Below are 22,512 nucleotides of genomic sequence, written 5' to 3'. Positions count from 1 at the left end.
TTTAGGTTAAATATTTTTAAATTATCTTAATACTGGCTTGTTATATAAATAATTCTTCCATTTTGCTGTAAAGTCATCATCCAATCAGTTTGTCCATCTGTCTCTCAGCCACTCCAAGATTATCATTAATTAAAACCAAAACTAGAAAAATAAAAACTAGCCCTTGAAAAAACATGAAAATTAACTTGAACTGTAATAGTTTATCAAACTAATTAAAACTAATTGACTTCTAGAGAAAATATGCTTTGTTTGCGTTTGTGCCTTTATCATAATGTATTAATATAAGGTCTAGTTTCCGACTGTTATTTTATTTTATTTTTTTCCTAAACTAAACTAGCTAACAAATACAAAAACAAATTAAAACTGAAATAGAGAAGAAAATCAGAAGTAAATAAAAACGAAAGCGTCAAAACTATTCAAACCTTGCTCCATACATCCATTTATCCTTCTAATTGTCTGTCTTTCTTCCTTCTATCTATAAATATCTACATTAAATGCTGTGATTTACAGGGAAACCTTGTTTTTATCGTGTTGGGGAAAAAAATCAACCGAAAAGTTTATAAATTTGATATACTAAAGGCATGAACCTTTGACATTGCTAAACATTTGACAGCTCTAAAGGATGTATCTCCTGCTCAGTTGGCCATTTAATAGTAAAACAGGTAATGCAGGAAGCTCTGACCCTCCTCAGCTCTAAGATGCCTTCAGGAAACTTTAGTATTAGTGCTGCTCTTTTACACTGATGAGCCTTTTCTGCTGATTTGATGCTTTTCTTCCGGCTTGCTCACACTTAATTTTCCACATCTGTGTTACTCAACTAGAAATAAGCTTACAGTGCATTAAAATGTTAGATATGTGAGGAAAGGGCGCCCTCTGCTGGTTAGTCTCTATACATACTCTTCATTTCCTGCGGCCTATTTAATGCAGTTAATGTCTGCTCATACTAAATGTTGGGCTCATCAGACATCTAGAATGTATCTCTTTGTTTAATATGGCGTGTTTCCTTGTGTTTTATGCTCCTTCCAGTCTCCGACCTCTGGATGTTGAATTCATGAAAGCTCTGCATGAGAAGGTCAACATTGTGCCCATTCTGGCTAAAGCTGATACGCTCACCCCGAGTGAGGTGAAGAAAAAGAAAATTAAGGCAAGGCAATCATTTATTTATTTTTCTTCTCTGATAAATATTCAGTGCTGCCTAAATTCTAATGGCACATGTTGCCACAGATCAGAGAGGAGATTGAACAGTATGGCATCAAGATCTATCAGTTCCCCGACTGTGACTCTGATGAAGATGAAGAGTTTAAGCAGCAAGACCTGGAGCTGAAGGTGAGTGGGGAAAAAAAGGAAAGGAATTTCCTCTGAGCAACCGAGCTTGGAGAAAACAAAAAGCTAATTTTAACCACAAAAAAACAAAACAATGGCATGTGTTTGTCTCTAATAGCCTTAAATGAGATCCAGTTGCCTTCTTTAGTCCTCTGAGTAGCAAATAAAACCCATCTGTGTTCCAGCGGGGTACAGAGGTTTGCTAGAGTACATCAGTGAACAGACAGCATAATGAAAACCTCAGAAGTATGATTAATTGTTCTTCCAAAAAAATGGAAAATAAAAATTATAGGCACAGTTAAAAAGTAATCAAAACATGGCTGTCTAACTAATCTGACATGTCGGGTAAGGAGAGCATAAATCAGAGAAGCAGCTAAAAGTCCTGTAGCTCCTCTGGAGAAGTTGCAGAGCTCCACAGCTCAGCTGGAAGAACCTGAAGAATTGGAAAAAAAGCTCATGTTAAGAAAAAAAATTCAGTTTCTTTGTTTGATACAAAAATGCTTGCGACAAAGCAAACAAGAAGAAACACCTTCTTCGATTAAATGAAATCTAACACTACACAATACACAGAAAAAAAAAGCAGCCCCTGATGAAACATGGTGGTAGCATCATGCTGGGGGATTGCTTTGCTTCTACTGGGACAGGAAAGGTGGTCGGAGGTGTAGAGGAGATTGAGGGAGGTAAACACAGAATGTAGCCCTGATAGAAGCTGCAAGGATCTTCCTACAGGACCTGTAACCTCAAACTAGTTTAGCTCAAACTAGCTGATGCGTTAGAATGATCTATTCTAGGTAAAGGCCTAAATCCAGGTGAGAATCTGTGGCATCGATGTTCAAAGATCCTCTTCATCCAAACTCTCTGAGCTTTGGGTGTTCAGCAAAAACAAAAAGGCAAACATTTCCCTCTGTAGATCAGCTCAGATTAGGCTGTGATGAACTGCATCAGGCTCAGTGGATCATTCAGTGCTGTACGCGTCCATCACTAACCAGACCTTCTTAAATCTGTTGAATGTCTAAAGATGTCGTTCTAACTGTTGGGGTTTTACTGTTCTTTCTTTAAGGAGAGCATTCCCTTTGCAGTGATTGGCAGCAACACGGTGGTGGAGGCCAAAGGGAAGAGGGTGAGGGGCCGCCTCTACCCCTGGGGCATCGTAGAAGGTGATTCACAAGTCAGATTCTAGTGGCCAGCAGCCTAGTTCAGATCCACCTTGCCTCTGATCCTATTAGCGCCATGGTTTATAAAGAAGCTAAACTTCATGTATTTTCTCTTTTAGTGGAAAACTCTGCTCACTGTGACTTCATTAAGCTGAGGAACATGCTTGTACGCACACACATGCAAGACCTAAAGGATGTGACCCGAGAGACTCACTATGAGAACTACAGAGCACATTGCATCCAGAGCATGACCCGCATGGTCGTCAAGGAACGAAACCGCAAGTACGATCGTAGAGGACGAGCTGTTGAGCTAATACAGCGGTGGGTTAAAACTAACCAGCATCTCTCTGCAGTAAGCTAACCAGGGAGAGCGGCACAGACTTCCCCATCCCCATGGTCCCCGGAGGCACGGAGAGCGAGACGGAAAAGCTCATACGAGAGAAAGACGAGGAGGTACGGAACGCCCACCGCGAACAGGAGTCGCATCCAGACCCAGTGTCTCAGCACGACGCTGGGCGCCATGAGCCCTCAGCGCCTCAGCCTGGCAAAGGGACACGTTCAGATCAGAAGGCTGACCAAGCTCTCTGATGCTGTTTAGCATCGTTACCTCAAAGTCCTTCTAAACTAAGACTGAAGTAGATTATTTATGCAGATATTTGCACCTTTAGAACAGTTCTCACAAACTGCTGTTAAGTGACAGAAATAGATTTTGGGCCAAATGTTCGGAGATCTAAAACCTCCACAGTCTAATCCTTACAACATCTACTCTGTTATTAGTTTCTGATGTTTCCCACAGAGTTTGAGTTTTGACAAATAGATGGAATAATGTTTAAGGTTTATTTATTTATTTTTCTGAATGGATTGATGATACAAGGAAAAAACTTGATTTTTTTATTTTAAACAAAAAAATAATTTGAAAACTAAACATTCAGGTTTGAATATATACTTGTACCTCTGCTTTTATTTAATTTAATATTTCTCAAGTTGCAGAGAAATATGAGATTTTTTGATGTTATCAAAGCTTCTGGTCTATTTCTAGCTGGATATTTAATTAATTTATTGGCAGGAACAGTAGAGCTGATTCATAGCAGAACTTCTCCTTTCTAATGTAGTCTGCAGGTATTTAATGCGGCTAATGGTGACGCTATTTGCCTGTTTTATTGATTCCCAAACCAGTTTTAATGTGTGATTTGATCATTGGTCCTGCTGGAAAAAACAACCATGTCCAGAGTTCTACTATGTTACTCAATTTTCTCTTTTTAATGAACCTCACCCAGCTGGATCCAGATGGGTTTTCCAACTAATAAACCAGAATATTTTAACCCTGGAATAAAATTGAGGGACATTAAATAGAAACTAACCCCCAAAATCAACTGTTTTCATTTTGAGATGAATTGGGTCCTAAGGGTGCCAATTTGACTTGGTGTTGATGGTGCCGACAAATTATATATATACATATATATATATATATATATATATATATATATATATATATATATATATATATATATATATATATATACATATATATATATATATATATATATATATAAACAGAATCTATAGCTATATACAATATAAGATATATAGAATATATTCAGCCATTTGTAGCAGTGAATTGTGTTGTTTTGTAAGCAGATAGATCAAACTTTTTCCAAATCCTGTCAGAAGAAATGCAGACATCTGTCCCATCTACAAATGCACAAAGTGCTTCTTTTTTTAAATGAGAAATTGTCTCTATTTTACCTAAAACTGAGTCAATTGCTGGGGCATTACAAATGTGTCAAAGGCCCTTCTGACTGTCATCATTCCTACATGTCCCGCCCCAAAAAACACTGCTGACATGTCATTGGTCCGACCCGCTGGTTGTTTGGAGACGGACGTATTAGCAGGGGTCTTTCAGGATGGATTTGTTGTGAGACTGAATACTCAAATCTCACGAAAATCCAGCTTAAAGCGCCAGGGTTAGCCATCCTGATGTTACCGTGCAGATTTTGGGTTTCTTTTTGAAACCTTGTTTAATTGTGTAAACCATTTCAGGGCTCTATGGGTTGAGGTGATGCCACTGCAGTAGAGTTTTCCGGTTGATTAAACAGTACATGTCCATGTATGTTGGTATTTTCTAACCTTGTGTTTAGTTGCATCAGCCTTACTGGTAATGCATAGATTATGTTTAAATGTCTGGTACAAAAAGAACACATAAAACAACCAATCCAGAAGTGCTTCACCGTTCCTGGTGGTGAAAAAGTGATCAAGTATCCAGCTGAGATTATTCCAGAAGTTATTGATGAAAGCAGAGAGTGTCTCCTTTCTTTTCAGCTCATACAGACCATCCAGCAAAGGCTTTTGTGTCGATGGTTGACATGAAGGTTGTATTTGGAACCTATTTAAGGAGTTGTTCACAATTTTCATCATTTAAACTGAAATTTGTTTTAGATCATTTTTATTTCAGGAATTATTTAATTTGCACATGTTTTAAGTATTTAGCAACAATAAATTGACCTCATCATAGGTTAATAGGTTATTTGTTATGACTAATAAAGTAGAGATGGGTGGGGGGAAAAAATCAACATTTCATTGTTCATTGGGGATTAGCCAAAAATAATTTGTACACTTTTTAAAATGTAAAAAAAAAAAAGTGAACAACCTCTTATAGGGTCCACAATAAATGAAACCAGATCTTAATAATTTACGCCGTATATGAGTTTATGTGTAAAACTCAGACCAAGATCAATGTCAGTATATTATTGATCAATATGGGATCATTTTTTGAGCCAAATTTTTTAAATCATTGTTAGGAAGGCAAATTCCTTTAGGAGGGTGAAATGATAGTCATAGAATTAAAGTTAGCAAACAGAATATTTAGGAGTTTGTGATTTTTTAAAAACATGTTATTAGATTTCTATTATTTTTCCTTTAAGATATGAACCTTAAATTCAACTATTTGTTTTTTTATAATTATTTAGTAGATCTCACAGCTGATGATGTATTTTATTATCCTTCTCTCTTCCCCATTTAATCCTCAGAAATCTATTTATTTGGAAATAAAAATACATTTTCTTCCACCACTTGTTTTTATTTTATTTTGAAGGGCATATTGTCTTTAACTAAATAACTGCAGACTGCCACACGGACAGCCCGCAGCTCCCATAATGTTTTAATGTCATGACACAATTCCCTCTGAGGGGCCGCCGGCTCCCTTTGGCTGTTCCCAGGTCACGTGATCCATGCCCATCACATGATCCTGCTGGTGTTATCGATTTAGTTGTGCCTGTAGTCCTGTTTAGATAATTAGCACAGGTCGAAGCTGACATGCCCAGACTTTTATACTTCCGGTTGAAGCTGGATGCTGTTGCTGACATCTTTCTTCTTTCCTCACAGCTGCGGCGGATGCAGGAGATGCTGCAGAGGTACCAGGATCATTTGATCACCCAGTAGGACGGCTGTTAACAAAGAACTCTGCACATTAAAAAAAAAACGGAGAGAGAAAAAATCCCGGCATCCTTCATTCCACAGCTGAACACTGACAGCACTCTGCCCCCCCGACTCTTTATCAGCTGGGATCAGGACGTCTTCTTGTTAACGAGGGGGTTAATATTCTTCCCCTTCCTCCTGTCTTTATTTTCCCTGTTTTGTTGAATTTTCTTAAATCCCACTCAGCCTGTCTTTTGTCCCCCAACCACAGTCCTTCACTTTACATGGATCAGATGGATTTAGCCTCCCCTGCATCCTTATTGCTTCATTTTTTATGTATATCTGTTTCACGTCTACACAGTTAATTTAATTTTCACCTTCAATGCCTCGCTTTGTGACTTTATGGATGTCAGGGGCTCTGCTTTTTTTTGGCCAGTATTTACTTTACATATTTTCTTACTGAAAGGGTCAGCTATTGTTGGCAGTCCTGGTGAGGATGTGTAAAAATCCCTTAAATGAACTAATCTTTCATTGCAGTAGTGTATTTCTGCAGATAGTTGATTTATTCATTAATAAAATAAAAAGAATTCACTGTTAAAATTCTTACTGATCCCCCTTAAAATCTCTCCAACATAGCAGTTTAAATTGATCAGAGTATGTGGATATTTTATATTTATATAATAAAAATCTAACTTACATTGGCCACTTTCATGTAGCTGCTCTTCAGAGGACTCTTATTGGAAAGGAGAGTTATAATTGGCTGGGCAACATGAAGATAGACAATAGTGCCCACTGTCAGGCATGGTAGAGAGCCGGTGATGCTTGGGGACAGTTGCTCTTTTCTGAGGCTTTAGACATTAAGCAACATTTACACAAAAAGCTGCTTTTTTTTCTACAAGCAAAGTGTGAGAATCACGATCCAAAGCATGTGACCAAACCCTCAGCTAAGTTAGCTCAAGATAGATTATTATTCTCAAATTTTTTTCAAAAACTTTTCTGAGATTATTTCCTGCCATAAATGCAGTTTCTTAAAAATAATTTAAAAAGCAACATTCAGATTTCCCTTTCTTTTTCTAAAGCCAGTTTATACAACAATGTAAGACATGTCCTAATTTAAGGCTTTTTACACGTCTGCACCAGGAGAGCCGATGAATGTGGAGGAAGCTGAATTCTCCAGCGGACGCTGTATATATTTTTGCATGCAGTTTTGTAACGACGAGCTCAGATTGTTGGTTTGTTTAATAACCTTTAAGTTTTTCGAAAAAGAAATGTTGAAAAAAATATTTTTTTTATTTTGGTTGGATTTTGTAATGTTTTCTTTAAGGTAACTCTTTAGTTGGGGACTGTAAATGTTAACACTAGTCCTTGAATTTCTTAAAAAGCTTAATTTTGGGTTAAAATGTTTGGACATTCCTCCGGTTTCTATTGGAAAGATTTTTGTTTTAAAGAACTTGACTTCTGTTATTTTATGTTTCTTTGAATATATTTATGTTTTGACTTTTACACATTGACTAATTTTGGAGAAAAGCTTATGAATTCTAATGTAATAGCTCTACAGTTATATTGCAATAAAATATTTTGAAACTGTCATTCTTAATCGGATACTTTTTATCTTTATAAATTCAGTTTTGTGACCTGAACATACAGAACAACACTTTGTTTAAATACTCTTTCTGCATATTTCCTCTTCACTCTAAATTATATATATTTTAATGTCTGAACATCTGTTAAAAGAAAATAAAGTTTTGGTTGGACACAGAAGGCAAAGACATAAGAATCGGTTCCAGTTTGCGCCTATTTCAGAGGAGAAAAGGGTAAGTCATCTTACTTTTATTCCTTGTACTGATAATGGAACTTATTCACATAAAATACTCATGATGGGACCTCTGCCATGCTTTAATTGGTACCAGTTTACTCGTTCTATGTATTCATGTTCTCTTTAGTTTCCTTTATCGTCTTCACACACCGGAACCAAGCCTCCTGTAGAAAAAAAGACTAATTCTCCTTTGAAAAGTTAGGAACATATTAGAAGAAACAGGAAATGATCCTGCAAGGAGTTCATTATATAAAGCAACTGGTCTGTTTTTGTTTTTCAAAAGGCCTAAATTCTGCATATATTTGACCATTGATTGTGTGTTCTATGCATAAAAATGTATGTAAACAAGGAATCCAAGTGTATAAAGTTGGGGATTAATTTCCTTCCCTTACAGTGTGTTAAATGGATGAACCAGTAACTCAGAACAGAATTTAGCAAATAATGCAGATGCTCAGGAAGGTAAAGTACTCTCTCTCTCTCTATATATATATATATATATATTATTTATATATATATATATTATTTATATATATTTTTATATATATATATATAAACAAAACTTTTTATTGCTCACTGTCAAAAATTAAATGACGCTCAGACCAAGGGTCTGTTAGGATTAACAAATTTATTTTTATTTTCTAAATGCCGTAGTAATTGGATCCTTCTTTAGATCTTGTTTTATTATTTTATTGAAGGTGTGCATTCATGCATGTAAATATGTGGTATCCCTGCCTTTGGCCACTTTCTCCTGACTGAACTGGTGTAACTGAGCCAAGTTGGTTGCAGCCTTGCTTTTTTTAGCTCTACCTTTAAACAAAACTCCCAAAACATTGACTTTTTCATCAGTCACTCTGTAACCAGTTTCTCTGTCAGCTTTGGGACATTGTCCATTTGGAAGATCTGTTTACACCCAAACAACTTGAGATGTTGCTTCAGAATTTCCACATGAGGTCCTCTATTTTGTGAAGTGCAGCAAACCAACCCCACACCATGATGGTCCCATCCCTTTGTTTCACAGGATGATGTTCCCCTTTTTTACTCCAAATATAACTAGAAAATAACTCTTAGAGCACAGACCTTTGCAAGCAGCAAATTGTGACTTACATCTTAAACTAATCTGGATCATTACCAAATTTAGCTGAATTTTTTCCTTAGCATGAGACAAAACCTCTGGTTCAATAAATGTCCATAAAATCCATTCATGAGTTTTTCAACTGATCCTGTTAACAAACCAACATAGTTTTGCTTTTCTTCTTGGGTTGGTTTGCACATTTCAGACCAAAGGATGTTCATCTCGTGGACACAAAAACCAGTCTCTTTTCTGAGCTGAATAATGGCTGGACAGTCCAATGATGTATAGTTGGTAAAATTGTTAGAATGTCGCCCCTTCTGGCATTTTGGAAGTTGCACCCAGTGATGAACCAGGCTTGTGCAAATCCACTATTTTTTTCCTTATATAGTTGCAGGTGTCTTTTAAAATTTTCACTATGTTACACAGAGGCACAGGGTTTGTCAATCAGAAGCTTCCAGAGATGTGACATCATCTGAGCGTACACAAATAGTTTAAAGGCATAGTGACCTCAGTCTATGTAAACTTCTGAATATGAAGAAATAAGATATGCTCTTATTCTGACATTTAGGTTATAAAAATAATTTAAGTCATTCTGAAACCCAAAATAGGAAAAAGGTTCATCTGATTTTTAACTGACTGTCAGAATATGTAAACGTCTGGTTTCAATGATGCAGTGTAATTTTTGTTGTCTAAAGTGCTTTTTAGAGAAAGACCTTGCACATAATTAAACAAAAAAAAAAACAGCAAACATTTGTAAACATAATAGAATTTATTTTATAAATTTTATATCTGCCATTCTTCAGAGCGTTTTTACATAATAGATTTATACGCAGTCCGACATTTACAAACTATATACACCTTGAATTTTCTCCATAGGGAAAAAAACCGACAAGTATACTGTTGCTTCTTCAAGTATATTTATCCCTGTGAACCTTTTCTGTCTTTGTTTGTGACACAAGAACATGATCTGCTAAAAATCATTTGCATATAGTAATAAAATGATCTTTGCCTCAGAAATTAAACAAAAATGTCCCTGTTGTGATATCAAAATACAAAAACATTAGTGAGATTTTTTTTTCTAAGTGGCCAAATGTGGTACTAACATCAGGAGGTTTGTGTGGTCATCACCTCCTTGTATATACAGATGTTTTACATGGTCCCAGTGGAAAAAAAGAAAATTTACATTAAATATAAGTTATTCATCAGGACAAATAAGCAACAGTATAAGTTTCAGTCTACATCCGCTTTAGTGATGTGATCTGGACTCCGCTCACAGATCGGTACATTCAGGTTCACTTCAGAGAGCTGGAGTGTCGCTGCTCTAAGTGCTGCATTGAGCCTCATAGATGCTGCTCTCTGAGACGGTAGAAATGTTCACAGTGCAGGCTTAGATAAAGGATGGTTCATTCCCATCTACTGCTCAGGTTTATACCCATGTTAGAGTAATATCAGCGCGCAAACATGGGCGGATGAGACGCCATGTTTAGTGTTTCTGTTAACTAACATCTCTGGTTATCTTAAACATTTAGATGCTGGATCTGTGGGGTATTTTACTTTTTCCAGCTGAATCCATTTGGCTAAAATATATTAAAAGCAGAAATGAAAACATAACTGTAACAGAAAAAAAAACAAAAAAACATGATTGTCGAAACCAAAACTACACATTACTTTACTCTCTGATTGGTATAATCATCAGAGCGGCTCTATGTTGTGTGCTAAACGGACAGGAGGGGGCGCTGTAGCCGTATGCACAGTCAGCGCTGGTGCAGTGGGTGTAGTTCGGTCCATGATTTAGCTGCAGCCTGTCAGCATGTGCCGCTGTTGGAGGGGGAGGAGCTAAGTGCTGCTGTCTGATCCCACCATGCTGTGAAAACATCTACTGCCTCGCTATGTGCCCCCCCACCTTGCTTCAGCGCTCTGAGCCCAAGCAGCCATAAACCAGGAGTGGTGAACTGCTTCCTGCTGCGGTTCTGCAGCAGCTCGTCCCGCTTTCTTCCTCTCTCTCTGCAGCCTGGACATTTTCCCATCTTTACTTCATCCACGCCGCTCAGGCCAGCTTCAGAGTGCTTATGGGGAAGGAGGGCATCGTCACCATGGTGACGGGGTTCAGCACAGTCTGACCCATCAGCTGCGGGTGGTGTGCCATCATCTGGGTGCTTACTGCCGTCTGCTTACTAACGATGGTGGTGGCAGTCACCTGGGTGGGGGAGGTGCCGTTGATGTGAGCGTGGGTGATGTGGCCCACCACGGCGGGCTGCGTGACCGCCACCGTCTGCGGGTAGAAGGCGGGGATGTGTTGGCCAAGGTGAGCTACTGGGTGCACGGTGATGTGACCGATGGGCTGGGGACTGGGGGCTAACTGCACCGAGCTGGTGGTGGTGCAGGGAGCAAGGTGGGTCACCTGTTTGGGACACCCCCCATGGAGGACATGGTTTACTGCCTGAATAACTGAGGGGTGGGACACTGAGGCGTGGGCGATGACCGTCGTCTGGGCAGGGATGGATGGTGGACTGGGAGCGCTGGACGTTGGAGCCGGGAGTATGGGTGGAGCTACTGGCTTGGTATGCAGCTGTGGAGGATTCACTGGTAGCGGCTGATGTGGGGGGGCTCTGTTCAGGGGCGAGATGTGCTGGGTGATGATGGAAGCGCTGGTGGCTGGCGTCACAATCTTCAGCAGCTCAGGTTTCATGCTGTTGGGTGCAGCTGGTACGGCGGGCAACGCTCTCAATGCACCTGCTTCCTCCAGGTCGTCCATAATGTCCTCCCCCTCTGCAACACCAAACACTCACTATTAGAGGCAGCTTTTCCTTAAATTCCGCCAAACTGCCCCGCAGGTCCAGGTGAGCCTACCTGAAGCAGTGGAGGTTGAAGCCTGGTCCTCCTCTGGCTGCACCGTCTGCCTGAGGACCCGGTCGATCTCCACCACATCCATCCACTGGCTCAGGTCGTTCTTCAGCTCTGCCAGGCGCTGCTGGGTGGCGATCTTCTCTCTGGCCAGCCGCTCCATGTCGTGCTCGTACTCTTTCTCTTTGCGTTTCAACGTCTGGAAACAAGGAGAGTCTGCTTATGTGCAGGGCTCAGGTTGATGAAGGCTGCTGGTTTTGGAAACGATTGTAAAAAAAGACTAAAAGTTAATAAACTCCACATCTGGTTTGATGTGAAAACCCAGCTCTGCCTCTATTCTAATATCCACTACGTTTGTGCCTGGTTTGAGATTCAGCTGCTTATTGCCTCCTCTAACCAGCTCTGTGATCCATCGAAAGCTTCACAGATTTTACAGCTGATCATTTAAAATCATTAGTGGGCCTGCAATCATTAAAACAAACTTGTGTGTAGTAGATAAAATTACAGAGCTGCAGCATGAGGGAGGGAGGAGACGAGTATGGAAGGGAGGAGGCCCTATGTGGCAGTAACGCTCTGTGACCCAATTTGCATTTACCAGCTGACTGAGCTGGACTTCCCTGTATGAGGCACGGAGAGTACAACTCATAAAAATCAGACCAAACATTGAGGGGAAATTCAGGAAAACCTAAAAACATCAAGGAAATCACTTTTTCCAAAGCGGTTAAATGACCTTTAAGTAAAAACCTGGAGTTGATATTTATCAGGTTTCTGGTGAAGGGAGCAGAGGCTACGGGAAGTGACACACTGAAACCTGATGACTCAGGCCCATAAAGCCAATTTCTCCAGCGGTGGACTTCCTGTTCGTGCCGACGGAAGCATGCAGGCCGCCTCTGTGCACAGATCCCAGCGGAGCACGCTTCACATGTACGCAAATAGCAAAGGGGGACAAAAGGCGGGCCTAGTGTGGGGCGGCACCTGTCTCTCTAGTCCTTATCCAGGATTAGAACTGAGCGGGCCAAACGCTCAGCGCCTTTGCTGCTCTATAATGCGGGTGTCACTGACAGAGTTTCTGATCTAGTTTTTAAGTTCTCTGTAGATTTAATTTAAATCGACTTCGAATAAAATCAGATGTTAATGGAACCAGGAAGGACTGGGAAAATCATTAAGATTTTCACACATAAACTGGAAAAATTATCTTCAAATAAGTAAAAATTTCTTAAATGTATATATCCTTAATTTGAGTAGGCGAATGAGATGATTTGCCAATGGAGTGAGTATTTTTACTCCTAAAATGACATAATTAGATAATATGCACTTGGAATAAGACAATGCAATTATGTTTTCTTATTTTAAATGTAAATTGTCTCGTTCCATTGGGAAAATGTTTCTTTTATCTTGTCAATCCAAGAACAAATGCACTTATTTTAAGAAAAAAAGACTTATCTAGATTTGGATTTTAAATATTTTACGTTGTGCAACTACTTTAATAATCAGATAAAAATAATAATAAATATTATCTGATATTTTAAAGAAATAATGTAAATTATTATGGAAAAAGATTTATCCAAACAGCTTTTCCCTCATTAAGAAGAACCCTCCTTCCTTGTTAAAACAAGAAATTAGTTGGTTTAACCACATCCTATTTTTAATTTCGCAAATAAAATGAATTTGCTGTGAAGCATTTAGGTCTACTGCAGACTCATGAGTTCAGACATAAGCATTTCTACCTCTGGAGTATCAGAGAAAAGATTAATAAAAGGGGGGGAAAAAAAAAACTTGCTCTTGGCAGAAACAAAAAAGCTCCACCAGCTAGTAGAAGAACTTCAAAGCTTTACAGCTGGATTGATCAACATCATTTAATGCGGCAGAATGTCGGCAAGAACGGGTGGAAAATAAACTAATTTATATCAGATAAAGCTCTGAAGACTGGGACCTTCAGCTTCATCCCACAAAGGACCATTTCCTTTATTGGACTTTCAATACCCGGTGCTTCAACACGTCTTTATAAAATGATCACCTTTTAACACTCCGAGATATTCAAATCAAATATCTTTAAACATTCAGATATTGAGACATGGAAGTGTGATGAGAATAAGCTCAGCACAGCACTGTGCAATGAGTCAGCAGAACATCAGCGTCTGACTGACTGATAGCATGATTTCTGTATCATGGAGTCAGAGACGTCTGCGCACAGAAGGGACCTCTCGGAGAACCAGCAGATTCGTGTTGACGTCACTGGAATGCCTCCATCTTTGTTTGTCAGGGAAACAACCAAAACCTTCCCAAGGTTTCCCCTCCAACCTTGGACGCTTATGAGGGCGTCTCTGATGTCGCCTGAAGATCTACATCGGTACTTTTAAACTTCAGTTTTGCAGAAAAAGAAAAAATAAATAAATAAAACACCTGGAACGCTTTGCTTTTTCGCAAAGCAGCCATGATAGAGGATGGTGTGACTCATGAAGAGAGAATGGGACAGAGCTCCAGAAGCAAACCTGTTGGTGGAGGCAGCAATGTTCTAGCATCTCCATAATAACAGTGATCCTGAGATTAAGCAGGTGAACCTGGCTAAGTCTGCAGCCGATGGATCAAACACGCCTTTTTCAGCATGTTAATCATGTCAGCAGGTTGGTAGGACACAAGGTGCCAAGAACATTTTCATTCTTTGCACATGGGTGCACTCCTCCTCCTCCCACAGACAAGAGCCTCACCTGAGCTCTACGTGGGAACGTCTAGATCAGCACACAGATAGGCTAAACTGTGTGTGTTTGAGTGTGTGTACGTGCAAGGTAAACACCAGCACAGCTTCGTCACAAGCAATGCGAGTGCCGAGCACATGGCCACAGAGACAGAGGGAGGGAGGGGGGGGTTGAAAGGGAGTAACACAAGCTGTACTCACTGACTCACTGCTGCAGCACGGCTGGTTCCTCTTAAAGGGCCAGCAGCACCAAACGCCACGTTGCAGACATGCTGCTTGGCCTGGCCCACTGGCACAGCTTCTGCAGAGGTCTTGTGACGCCCTGGTTACCATAAAGCATTGTTTTCCTTGGCCCTCTAGCAGAAAACAGGAACTTCACGTGGTTCCTGCCTCTCACAATTAAAGGCTTGTCTGAGGGGGAGAAATATTGACTTTCTAAATGATTTCTTTGTGTACAAACATTTACCAACTCATAACTGGCCCACTTAGAGCAAACTTATCTGAGGTCCAGGTGTTAAATAACTGTGGTTGCATGTTTGTTCTCATGCCGCCAAATAATTTGGTTTCAGTTTTACTTTAAGAGTTTAATTCGGTTTGTTGGATTTCAATATTTACTTTTGCTTATAAAATAGATCTTTTTCTATTTTGTGCCATAAATCAATTTTAATCAACTATATAATTATCAGACCACGTGTCATTAAAAATATATATTTTTTCTTATTTATTCACTGAAAACAATTTAAGCTTCATTACATTAACTGTTTGATTGTTCTTAAAAACAGAAGCTTCCTAAAGGAGAACATAAAAAAAAAAAAAAAAATTGATGAATCGCGGGACATTATTACAAAAGAAAAAAATCAAGTTAAACATTCAGGAGTTTACTGGCATTCAGAGGCAGGCAGTGGAGGAACAAGTTGATTCAGGAAGGGGAGAGAAGCTCCAGCAGAGTAAGCTGAGCTTTGTGTTCACCACTCCACACTCCCTCCCTGCTGCTGGCAGCTAAGCCCCGTGTTCCAGCGAGTCCCGTCTGTAGCTGCACTGGGCGGAGGGAGGGAGGGGGGGGGTTGGTGACGTCTCGCTGCCTCGGGTAGCCATGTGCTTGCTGCTCATGTGGACTTAAAAGCTCAGAGGGGCCGGGTAGAGGAAGGGAGGGGGAGCCAAGAGGAGGAGCTCTAATGAGTCGGCTTACATTCCAGTCTCACCGATTTGTTCTTTTATTTCTGTTTTATGAAGCAGCTCGCTAACTCTTTAGAGCGCCGTCATATTCAAACTAAAAACAAACTGGCATCTATGCATGAAAGAAGACAAAGTCGGTTTTCATCTTAGTTGAGTCACAAGGATAAGATGCCATGAGGAAGTCAGGATGTTGAAAGTTGGTAACTATCCAGTCTGGCTGGTTTGTTGTGACATAAACACTCTGGGTACACTGCATTTGAAATGAGACTAAAGCCTCTTACACATGGCTTTTTTTTTCTTTTTTTTCCCCTGAGCTGTGTTTTAGTGAAGCTGCTCCACCTCCTGCTGTCGGCCCAGGATGGTAGGAACAGGGGCGGGGTGAGGTGGACACGTGTACCCACGCCTCTGCTTTATCTTGTTTTCCTTTTAAACCAAAGTCAGTGTGTGTGTGTGTGCGTCACTCCACCACCCGCCCTGCCACTGGACAAAAAAAAATCCTCTTGTTGGGAAAAAGCTATGCACAAGTTCAAATACGGCTAGATTTCTGTGTGACCTACAATATAAGAAGTAGGTTCTGCACAACTACATAATGGAGGAAGCAGTAATAGGAGTTTTATTTTCCTCTTTGTGCCTTAAAGGGGGGGTTCTGTCAACCAAGTCATTATGAGAAGCAGAAGCTGGAGATGTTAGTGTGCCAGTTTATCAAGACGGACACAGCGGGATGCTAAATGACAGAGGGAGGCGGAGTGATGAGCGGTGAACCCACGCTGTCCCACTTTCCCCCTGAGAGGATGAACCAGACTGCTGCTTCTCCAGATCATAGCGGAGCCAAAACAACCGCCTTAAACTATCATAAATCTGCTCCCCTGAAAAAATGAGGAGCCCGGATAAACCCCTCACTGGTTGATGTGTGAGTTACCAAATAAATGTTTAAAAACCAGCAAATTAATCAGCTTCCTAATTACTGCTGTTGCCTTCATATCAGTTTTTTAAAGATCCATGGAGACAGAGCTCCTAGTCCTGTGAGACAACGCTCTAGAGTAAGGAAGTTTTCACTGAGAGAAGAAGACTCAAAGTTGGCTATTGAAGCGATTTAAATAAAATGAGACAAATGTAAGACAGTTTAAAAGTAACCGTACTTTCTTTAAAGGGCTGCAGTTCATTATTCAACCCAGCATAGTAGATCTAAAGTATGGATTTACATTCTCAAAAATAAACACTGTTAGTAGCCATCACACCTACTCGGCTGCTAATCAAATATTTCTCCTGTTAGATTTCCTAAGAATAAATCAAACCGGTGTTGATAGAACCAAGCTGAATCCCAACCAGATTAGAACTCTGTTCTGGCATCACTTCAGATTCTGCATTTAATGATCGTTTGAAAGGAAGAAATTCAACATCTGTATGCTTTTAAAAACCTGATCCTCACCTTATTAAACTGGGCCAGCTGTGGACCTTTGCACCAGCAGTTTCTAACCAGAACGCCCACACTAAGTCAGACATGGTGAGCTGAGCGAACAATTATCATGGTACTAAATTAAACTGAACACCTACCAAGTCAAATCCAAGGGATGTTTAAACCGAGCTTTAAATACAGATTTAAAAGCTTTGTGCAGAGGATTTTCCACTTGTTTACTTGTACTCCTATTGTGCCGTATTTGATCCAATCACACTTTCACAGTCGAGAAGCAGGTTTCCTGTCCTGCCACTCCCTCCTCTGAATGACGCCGTCTTCAGAATGGAAATTACACTGAGGACGGACAAACCCGCTCTAAAGAAATCTCAGTAAGATCCACTGGCGGCAGAACAAAGCGCTCACCTGAATGTATCTCAGCGCGCTTCTCAACACGCTGAGGTTGGAGGTTTTCTTCTCGTCGATGTTGGGGATGTTCTTCTTCAGCGTTTCAAAGCACTCCTTCAGGTGTGCTCGTCTGAAGGACACAATGCAGACAGCGGCTGATTAAAACTTTGAATGAGGTTTGATACCTTCAAATTTCAGGTAGAGAACAGGGAAACCTCACCTGTTTTTCTCCAGCTTGTTATGCACTTCTCTTGTTCCGGCCCTGCAAGAAAAGCAAAAACCCTCAGGTCCAATCAAATACTGTTCAGTCATTATATTTGATCATATTCACTATAAAAGTGAATTAGAGTTCTAGCATAAGGTTTACACTGGAAAAAATCAAAATCTAGATAAGTCATTTTTTTATTAAAATAAGTGCATTTGTTGAATTGAGGAGGTAAAAGAGACATTTTGCCAATGGGACAAGACAATTTATACTTAAAATAAGAAAACATTTTATCTAATCGTCTTATTTTAAGAGTAAAAATACCCATTCCATTGGCAACTATCTCATTTACCAACTCAAATTAAGGGTAAATACTCTTAAATGAAGAAATTTTTACTAATTTCTAGATCGTTTTTCCAGTGTAGATTGAGGTTCAGACGTACCCTCCTGGCCTCTTCTTGCTGTCCAGCTGACGGCTGTCGTCAGGAGGGCTCGTCCGGCCCATGGAGCCGTTCTGAGGGGGGGTGGGCTGAAGCAGAGGGCTGGGGTGGGGGAGTAAGGCTTGGTGCTGAGGGGCTGAGATGATTGAACCTGCATAGCACTGAACCACCTGCTGCAGCGTGTGCTGCTGCGCTTTGGTGTTGCTTTGGTCGGGGAGCTGAGGGGGGCTAAGGTGGTTCTGGATGGGCTGCCTGGGGTTGACCGTCACTGTGGGGGTCGGGTGGTCAGCTTTGGGAGGTGGGGAGCACCTGGTTACAGCAGAGCTCTGCTCCTGAGGGTCTCTCTTAAGGAAGGCCAGGGACTGACCGGCTGGAGGGGAGCGGGTGGTGACAGGTAGAGCCGGCGACCCTGCAGGGTTGGGGGTGACCACCGGCATGGGGAACACGGTGACGGGTGTGGAAGGGTGGGGCAGGGAGGGTGGTATGGGTGGCGGGGGGCACGGCGTGTGATATTCCTTAGCTTTGGGGACATTGCTAATACAGACTGTGGAGTTATAATTCACATCAGGGTAGATATGCTCCGTCTTCTGCTGCAGAAGCAGCTTCTCCTTCAGTTCATCCTCTGCGGAACAGAAAAGGAGCCGCTTAGCAAATCTAACAGCCCCCTCATTACCACGGAGCAGGTAATTCAACTTCACCATGTTTTCACCTTAAATAGACCTTTTGTACACTTTTGCTTAATTTTTTCTTTAAAGTAGCTTTTAAATTTGACCCTTTAGGCCTAAAACATCGTTTGATGAGCAGTCTGACACATCAGTAGTTCAGCAGTAATGCATCTATAAGCCTGTATCCTATTTTCCTGAATGTATTTCCGGTCAGATTTTCCTATCCTGAAAAACAGATTGATCCCAGCGCTTCCCTGATGGATGAAAGCAATCAGAATTAAATTTGCAATGACCGATAAGAGGTCAAAGGTTGTGAAAATTAATGATCTGGTCCTTGGATTATCGTTTTTATGGCTGATGCTGATTATTTTGGCATCAAAACATCCCATCGCCAATACATGCTGCCGATATTTTTGGGCTGATTCTTGAAGCCGATATTGCTTTTTCTTCTTCCATTTACGTGATACAATTGACACGGTGATAGATAACAAACGTGACACAAGGTGCATGTTTATTAACACAAAAAGAGTTTTAAAAACAGAGGGTTGCTCGTCAATTTTATTTCAGAACATATATCTACTTTATTTCTTCTGTAACTTTTGAATATGACTGATATAATTCAGAAAGAATTGGGCAGATTTAAATGTCTGTGGTAAACCACTGATTGATCCTCCCGCACCTGTTGAACCGTTTACCTGCCATGCCTCAATAATTGTCCTCAAAGTAGGAAAAATACTAAAAGAACAGGATGTTCTGCAAACCACACAGGCCCACTTCTGTAAGATGTGGTACCTGGCATTATCGTAGTCAGAACATACATGACAAAAACCACAAAACAAGTGAGACACTTCTAATAAAAAAAAACAGAGTTTTCTATAGGTATTATATAACTGCAGCACATAGAGACACTGGCCTACTTTCCTACACACACAGTGACCTGCTCTACAGCAGCAGAGAGGAGGAGGAGGAGTCCGCACCCCCAGTGCAGCAAAGCAGGAGGAGTTGAGAGGAGAGAATCACAAGGTCTCACTCTGATCCTTTTCCTTCCCCTAAAAGCTTCAAAAAACACCAAATCCAGCAAAGATTAGGCTTTAAATACATATGCATGATTTGGTTCTCTTCAGGTACTCCCATCTCAAATTAACACATATTGTCTCTATTTCGCTGCATAACTGAGAATGCACAGTGTAAGTTAAGTGTGTGAGAATATTATGACACCCAATTTATGAAAACTTTCTATACAAAATCCTCTCACTTTCCCTGTAAGCTTCAGCATCTCCGCCACCAAAATAAGCACCAAGGGTTGACTTCAAAGACAACAACTGTGTATTTTCAGCCAAACACATTACTGATATTCTGTGGGATCAATGCATATCAATTAAAATATTCAAATTTTCATTAACTCCCCTGAATTAATGAACATTTTCATAAATAATATTACACTATAGTTCGATTATATGGGTATTAATGTTCTGATGAAAGAGCTTTTCATAGAACACCAAAATACATTACTCACCATATTAAAGTTACAGTGCACACACACAAAAAAAAAAAATACTATTAATAAGTGTTTAGCCATTTGGTGTTGTGCTCCAAAGAAATATATAAGTAAGCTTCTAATATTGCAAAACGAAGCCACGCAACTAGCCCTTTGCTGTACATCATGAACCAGCATAACTGTACGCATTAAACTCCCTCTTAGTTATCAGTTGAGAAAAGATTATTTTGAAAAGTTTCTCTTTTTTTTTTTTTTTAAGATGAAGCAGAAGCCCTGGTATTCTAAAATAATATGTTAATGAAAGGCAGTTACAATTACTCTAAAAGGCAACAAGCAACTGACCACATAATTGTTCCAGCAGCGCAAACCTGTGCCTTGTTATATGGAGCTGCTGATCAGTGGAACAGGCCGTCTGCAGTTGCATAAAAGGGTCCACGATGTCAGATGTTTTAAAGTCATTCTGAAATTCTTTTGTAGAACTTTTTCTTGGAAAAAAAAAATAATAATAATAATTTATCGTTTATTGTTGTCTTAATCTTCACTTCAACTATATTTTAGTGTATACTTGTATATATTTTTTAAAAATACTTTTGATGTATTTATTGTGATGATGGACCCCAACGTCGGAACAGCTTAGCTCTCAGAGGTTCTGAGTTCAAGTCCCACAGACTGCCTCTCTGGGTCCCTGAACAAGACCCTTAACCCCACGCTGCTTCCCAGGGGGATGGGTTAAATACAGAGAGATAATTTCATTGCTCTGTACTTGTGACAGTGTAATGACAATAAAGTTTAATTATATTCTATGAATAATTGCTATCAAGTTCTGCATCCAAATATCAAACAAATTATATAAAAAAAAAATAATAATTAATAAAAAATTTGAAGCAGCTAACAACCCAAATTAAATCAAATTATCCACTGTAAAACACCTTTGACAATCTACCCTAGCCGTTATAAAATTACTACAACAAATCTCTAAAGGAAATATTGTACCAAAAGCTTCTTTTTCTTTTTAAATAAAAAAAATTATAAATATTCTTTTCACATTAAACTAAATATTTAATCTACAGCTAGTTTAATCCTCACTATTAAGTTCTGTTTTCAGCTCCCGCCTCGTGTGTCTTAGCAGGAAGTAGTTATTTTCATAGAGAAGTGACTCATCTTTATATAAACAATCTTTGGGAGGGGTTGCCCAGCAAGCACGTGGTAAAAAGGGCGGAATCTGCATGCCTTTAATACGTAGAGGGCGTGGTTTGTTGATAGCGCGTCACGGACAGAGATATAAAGCCTGAGAGGAACGAGAGTTTGTTTCTTGCTTTACTTTTTAAAATAAAACCGATCCTAAATAAATAAAAAATATGCGGCGATGCCAATAGGATCAAAGTGTAAATGTTTAAGCGCAGCCTGACTGAAGAGGACAGATGAACGTAAAGTAGACATCTGATCCCTTCTGGTCGCTGTCAGGTCATAGTAGAAAAAAGGAGCCTGGTTATTCCCAGCGCCACCGCCCTTAACACCCTCCCACCTCCACGTTCTGGCTGCTGAATTATAAATTAAAATGTTTTATTTAACTGTTCTTTTTACGGCACGAGCGCGTAATCCTTACAACTCTTGAGGTAAAAGCAGAAATCATCTGAGAACTTTACAGTAATAAGTGCGCAGCAGGTTTCGATGCACCAACACTGATGCTCACTGCGGTAAAAGGTAAAATTAAATTTACCCCTCACGGATTAAATAAACCAGCTACAATTGAAGGCGTCTGCAGGCAAACACAAGTACGAAAGTAAAAGTGCTAGTTGACATTTCGCAGATTACCCACTTCTGGTATTACGGATAAGATTACAAACCGCAGGAATAGCTTCTTGAACTGTCGGGAAATGATAAAGATACAAACATCGACCTTTTTGTTGCCTATCGATCAATGAGTGTAAGAAAGATGCATCGGGAAATAGATCCGACTTCTTATTACGGATAAAAAAACAAACTTACCACGTGCTTTCTGTTGTTGCTGGGCTTGTACTTCCAAAAACTTGGCAGCTTCTAGTAGCGTTTCGATGCTCATTTCTGTGTAATGGCAAATAAAAAATAAAAATAGTGCCTGGGAATTATATTAAAGAAAAAGCACCACTGCGAACTCGGCTGTGTACCACAGTGCGGGAAGAGGTTCCCAGACTGACGCTGGGGGAGGAAAACAAACTGAAAAAATGAAGTAATCGGATGCTCCTCCTCCTCCTCCTCTGCAGGAACTCAGCCACTTACGTAGGGTTACAAACAAGATGGCGCCCAATACGGTGTGAATCACGCAGTGTATGGCAAGCTGTTTAACATAAATTCGGTTGTACCGCCTTTACATTCAAGCTATCTCATTAAAATACGACAAGTAATTTCAAGATATCGCGATTTTAGTTT

The 22,512-nt window shown here is 40.0% G+C and overlaps 2 protein-coding genes across 5 annotated transcripts in view; one reads left to right on the top strand and one right to left on the bottom strand.

The window, feature by feature from the left end:
• sept4b (septin 4b) overlaps positions 1-5,965 on the top strand; it is a 60,677-nt gene extending 54,712 nt beyond the window's left edge. For all 4 annotated transcript variants that reach the window (XM_038284007.1, XM_038284008.1, XM_038284009.1 and 1 more), the window contains 6 exons: positions 1,027-1,144; positions 1,225-1,326; positions 2,384-2,480; positions 2,597-2,759; positions 2,831-2,930; positions 5,859-5,965. In XM_038284007.1, coding sequence (XP_038139935.1) covers positions 1,027-1,144; positions 1,225-1,326; positions 2,384-2,480; positions 2,597-2,759; positions 2,831-2,930; positions 5,859-5,915 — 637 coding nt within the window. In that variant the 3' untranslated portion in view covers positions 5,916-5,965. The remainder of the gene's footprint in view (positions 1-1,026; positions 1,145-1,224; positions 1,327-2,383; positions 2,481-2,596; positions 2,760-2,830; positions 2,931-5,858) is intronic.
• A 4,663-nt stretch (positions 5,966-10,628) lies between these two features.
• mnta (MAX network transcriptional repressor a) lies at positions 10,629-22,373 on the bottom strand. Its single transcript, XM_038284005.1, has 6 exons — positions 22,093-22,373; positions 17,944-18,562; positions 17,516-17,557; positions 17,314-17,425; positions 11,630-11,822; positions 10,629-11,548 (listed from the first exon to the last, which is right to left on the bottom strand). Exons 1-6 carry the CDS (start codon positions 22,163-22,165, stop codon positions 10,827-10,829), a joined length of 1,761 nt encoding a protein of 586 aa, XP_038139933.1. The 5' UTR covers positions 22,166-22,373; the 3' UTR covers positions 10,629-10,826.
• Between the last annotated feature and the right edge of the window lie 139 nt (positions 22,374-22,512).

This window comes from Cyprinodon tularosa, unplaced genomic scaffold (genome assembly GCF_016077235.1).
Source record: "Cyprinodon tularosa strain WSP-4 unplaced genomic scaffold, ASM1607723v1 ctg198, whole genome shotgun sequence".
NCBI classification, from domain to species: domain Eukaryota; kingdom Metazoa; phylum Chordata; class Actinopteri; order Cyprinodontiformes; family Cyprinodontidae; genus Cyprinodon; species Cyprinodon tularosa.
Note: the sequence above shows the minus strand (reverse complement) of the source record. Positions and strands in the feature narration are given on the sequence as shown.

Coding starts and splice junctions, on each gene's coding strand:
- mnta (XM_038284005.1), bottom strand. CDS start 22,165: ATGAGCATCGAAACGCTACTAGAAGCTGCCAAGTTTTTGGAAGTACAA. Junction 17,558..17,943: donor AGCAAGAAGAGGCCAGGAGG/GTACGTCTGAAC, acceptor CTTTTCTTGCAG/GGCCGGAACAAGAGAAGTGC. Junction 11,549..11,629: donor TTCAACCTCCACTGCTTCAG/GTAGGCTCACCT, acceptor TTGGTGTTGCAG/AGGGGGAGGACATTATGGAC.